The sequence below is a fragment of the Panulirus ornatus genome, chromosome 7 (assembly GCF_036320965.1).
Source record: "Panulirus ornatus isolate Po-2019 chromosome 7, ASM3632096v1, whole genome shotgun sequence".
Taxonomy (NCBI): domain Eukaryota; kingdom Metazoa; phylum Arthropoda; class Malacostraca; order Decapoda; family Palinuridae; genus Panulirus; species Panulirus ornatus.
Window position 1 is genome coordinate 8,823,023 of NC_092230.1, and position 5,000 is coordinate 8,828,022.

At 47.8% G+C, this 5,000-nt stretch overlaps 1 protein-coding gene across 1 annotated transcript in view; it reads right to left on the bottom strand.

The window, feature by feature from the left end:
• The window catches only part of LOC139749409 (uncharacterized), a 165,173-nt gene that overhangs the window by 27,778 nt on the left and 132,395 nt on the right, over window positions 1-5,000 (bottom strand). Inside the window, exon 3 of the mRNA XM_071663240.1 lies at window positions 4,397-4,596. Within this exon, the coding sequence (XP_071519341.1) occupies window positions 4,397-4,596 (200 nt within the window). The remainder of the gene's footprint in view (window positions 1-4,396; window positions 4,597-5,000) is intronic.

Genomic DNA, 5,000 nt, shown 5'->3' on the forward strand with positions numbered 1-5,000 from the left:
ATCTGCCACTCTATCATCAAACACATTCAACAAACCTTCAAAATACTCACTCCATCTCCTTCTCACATCACCACTACTTGTTATCACCTCCCCATTTGCGCCCTTCACTGTAGTTCCCATTTGCTCCCTTGTCTTACGCACTTTATTTACCTCCTTCCAGAACATCTTTTTATTCTCCCTAAAATTTAATGATACTCTCTCACCCCAACTCTCATTTGCCCTTTTTTTCACCTCTTGCACCTTTCTCTTGACCTCCTGTCTCTTTCTTTTATACATACCTATATTTTCTTTCTTTCAAACTATTCGCCATTTCCCGCATTAGCGAGGTAGCGTTAAGAACAGAGGACTGGGCCTTTGAGGGAATACCCTCACCTGGCCCAATTCTCTGTTCCTTCTTTTGAAAATTGAAAAAAAAAAAAAAAAAAAAAAAAAAAACCCGAGAGGGGAGGATTTCCAGCCCCCCGCTCCCTCCCCTTTTAGTCGCCTTCTACGACACGCAGGGAATACGTGGGAAGTATTCTTAATCCCCTATCCCCAGGGATAACATACCTATATATATACCTATATATATACCAAGTCAACCCACTCTGACTCCAAAACATGGACCAGGCTGCGCAGGTCGCCTTGTGACGTCACGTGGCCCTAAACCTTCAGCTGCAAGGAAACTGTGAGGGAAGGTATGGATACTGTGAGGGAAGGTATGGATACTGTGAGGGAAGGTATGGATACTGTGAGGGAAGGTATGGATACTGTGAGGGAAGGTATGGATACTGTGAGGGAAGGTATGGATACTGTGAGGGAAGGTATGGATACTGTGAGGGAAGGTATGGATACTGTGAGGGAAGGTATGGATACTGTGAGGGAAGGCATGGATACTGTGAGGGAAGGTATGGATACTGTGAGGGAAGGTATGGATACTGTGAGGGAAGGCATGGATACTGTGAGGGAAGGCATGGATACTGTGAGGGAAGGTATGGATACTGTGAGGGAAGGTATGGATACTGTGAGGGAAGGTATGGATACTGTGAGGGGAAGGTATGGATACTGTGAGGGAAGGTATGGATACTGTGAGGGGAAGGTATGGATACTGTGAGGGAAGGTATGGATACTGTGAGGGAAGGTATGGATACTGTGAGGGAAGGTATGGATACTGTGAGGGAAGGTATGGATACTGTGAGGGAAGGTATGGATACTGTGAGGGAAGGTATGGATACTGTGAGGGAAGGTATGGATACTGTGAGGGAAGGTATGGATACTGTGAGGGAAGGCATGGATACTGTGAGGGAAGGTATGGATACTGTGAGGGAAGGTATGGATACTGTGAGGGAAGGTATGGATACTGTGAGGGAAGGTATGGATACTGTGAGGGAAGGTATGGATACTGTGAGGGAAGGTATGGATACTGTGAGGGAAGGTATGGATACTGTGAGGAAGGTATGGATACTGTGAGGGAAGGTATGGATACTGTGAGGGAAGGTATGGATACTGTGAGGGAAGGTATGGATACTGTGAGGGAAGGTATGGATACTGTGAGGGAAGGTATGGATACTGTGAGGGAAGGTATGGATACTGTGAGGGAAGGTATGGATACTGTGAGGGAAGGTATGGATACTGTGAGGGAAGGTATGGATACTGTGAGGAGAGGTATGGATACTGTGAGGGAAGGTATGGATACTGTGAGGGAAGGTATGGATACTGTGAGGGAAGGTATGGATACTGTGAGGGAAGGTATGGATACTGTGAGGGAAGGTATGGATACTGTGAGGGAAGGTATGGATACTGTGAGGGAAGGTATGGATACTGTGAGGGAAGGTATGGATACTGTGAGGGAAGGTATGGATACTGTGAGGGAAGGTATGGATACTGTGAGGGAAGGTATGGATACTGTGAGGGAAGGTATGGATACTGTGAGGGAAGGTATGGATACTGTGAGGGAAGGTATGGATACTGTGAGGGAAGGTATGGATACTGTGAGGGAAGGTATGGATACTGTGAGGGAAGGTATGGATACTGTGAGGGAAGGTATGGATACTGTGAGGGAAGGTATGGATACTGTGAGGGAAGGTATGGATACTGTGAGGGAAGGTATGGATACTGTGAGGGAAGGTATGGATACTGTGAGGGAAGGTATGGATACTGTGAGGGAAGGTATGGATACTGTGAGGGAAGGTATGGATACTGTGAGGGAAGGTATGGATACTGTGAGGGAAGGTATGGATACTGTGAGGGAAGGTATGGATACTGTGAGGGAAGGTATGGATACTGTGAGGGAAGGTATGGATACTGTGAGGGAAGGTATGGATACTGTGAGGGAAGGTATGGATACTGTGAGGGAAGGTATGGATACTGTGAGGGAAGGTATGGATACTGTGAGGGAAGGTATGGATACTGTGAGGGAAGGTATGGATACTGTGAGGGAAGGTATGGATACTGTGAGGGAAGGTATGGATACTGTGAGGGAAGGTATGGATACTGTGAGGGAAGGTATGGATACTGTGAGGGAAGGTATGGATACTGTGAGGGAAGGTATGGATACTGTGAGGGAAGGTATGGATACTGTGAGGGAAGGTATGGATACTGTGAGGGAAGGTATGGATACTGTGAGGGAAGGTATGGATACTGTGAGGGAAGGTATGGATACTGTGAGGGAAGGTATGGATACTGTGAGGGAAGGTATGGATACTGTGAGGGAAGGTATGGATACTGTGAGGGAAGGTATGGATACTGTGAGGGAAGGTATGGATACTGTGAGGGAAGGTATGGATACTGTGAGGGAAGGTATGGATACTGTGAGGGAAGGTATGGATACTGTGAGGGAAGGTATGGATACTGTGAGGGAAGGTATGGATACTGTGAGGGAAGGTATGGATACTGTGAGGGAAGGTATGGATACTGTGAGGGAAGGTATGGATACTGTGAGGGAAGGTATGGATACTGTGAGGGAAGGTATGGATACTGTGAGGGAAGGTATGGATACTGTGAGGGAAGGTATGGATACTGTGAGGGAAGGTATGGATACTGTGAGGGAAGGTATGGATACTGTGAGGGAAGGTATGGATACTGTGAGGGAAGGTATGGATACTGTGAGGGAAGGTATGGATACTGTGAGGGAAGGTATGGATACTGTGAGGGAAGGTATGGATACTGTGAGGGAAGGTATGGATACTGTGAGGGAAGGTATGGATACTGTGAGGGAAGGTATGGATACTGTGAGGGAAGGTATGGATACTGTGAGGGAAGGTATGGATACTGTGAGGGAAGGTATGGATACTGTGAGGGAAGGTATGGATACTGTGAGGGAAGGTATGGATACTGTGAGGAAGGTATGGATACTGTGAGGGAAGGTATGGATACTGTGAGGGAAGGTATGGATACTGTGAGGGAAGGTATGGATACTGTGAGGGAAGGTATGGATACTGTGAGGGGAAGGCATGGATACTGTGAGGGAAGGTATTGATACTGTGAGGGAAGGTATGGATACTGTGAGGGAAGGTATGGATACTGTGAGGGAAGGCATGGATACTGTGAGGGAAGGTATGGATACTGTGAGGGAAGGTATGGATACTGTGAGGGAAGGTATGGATACTGTGAGGGAAGGTATGGATACTGTGAGGGAAGGTATGGATACTGTGAGGGAAGGAATGGATACTGTGAGGGAAGGTATGGATACTGTGAGGGAAGGTATGGATACTGTGAGGGAAGGTATGGATACTGTGAGGGAAGGTATGGATACTGTGAGGGAAGGCATGGATACTGTGAGGGAAGGTATGGATACTGTGAGGGAAGGTATGGATACTGTGAGGGAAGGCATGGATACTGTGAGGGAAGGTATGGATACTGTGAGGGAAGGCATGGATACTGTGAGGGAAGATATGAATACTGTGAGGGAAGGTATGGATACTGTGAGGGAAGGTATGGATACTGTGAGGGGAAGGTATGGATACTGTGAGGGAAGGTATGGATACTGTGAGGGAAGGTATGGATACTGTGAGGGAAGGTATGGATACTGTGAGGGAAGGCATGGATACTGTGAGGGAAGGTATGGATACTGTGAGGGAAGGTATGGATTCTGTGAGGGAAGGCATGGATACTGTGAGGGAAGATATGGATACTGTGAGGGAAGATATGGATACTGTGAGGGAAGATATGGATACTGTGAGGGAAAGTATGGACACTGTGAGCAGTGTGAGCAAAGTGTAGATGAATCTACGTTTTCCTTAACCCTGTACCAGCACGTTTTCTTTGTTTAGGGCCAGATGACGTAGCAAGCAGGCTCCACCCACATGCGTTATGGGTCGACTTGGTATATATATCATAGGCTTAGGGCGCTCACTACCCCATATGGCTACACATCTCAAGATTCTCAACTGGGTAGAAGCGTGTCCCCGCGACCTACCAGACTGGGGTGTGGCTGACGGGGTGGCAGCAGACGCTGGAACTGAGGTGCGCCGAAGCGGGTCGCCAGACCTCCTCACCACACACGCTGTAGAAGGAGGAGGTGTCGGCGGGCAGCTCACCGCACGGCAGGTCCTGCAGTGGGTTGTATTCGTGGAGGATCTCTGGCTGCGTGGCGAACACCTGGTTCAGGGCCAAGACCTGTGGGCGAGAGGCGTGGTTAATCGAGCAGTGGTGTGGCAGCGAGGGTGGGTAGCAGAAAGCCACCTAGGCATATATCTATATCTATATATGTATATCTTTCTTTCAAACTATTCGCCATTTCCCGCGCTAGCAAGGTAGCGTTAAGAACAGAGGACTGGGCCTCTGAGGGAATATCCTCACCTGGTCCCCTTCTCTGTTCCTTCTTTTGGAAAATTAAAATTGAGAGTGGAGGATTTCCAGCCCCCCCGCTCCCTCCCCTTTTAGTCGCCTTCTACGACACGCAGGGAATACGTGGGAAGTATTCTTTCTCCCCTATCCCCAGGGATATATATATATATATATATATATATATATATATATATCATACAGACCTCCAACAACCAGGATCGAACCCGGGACCC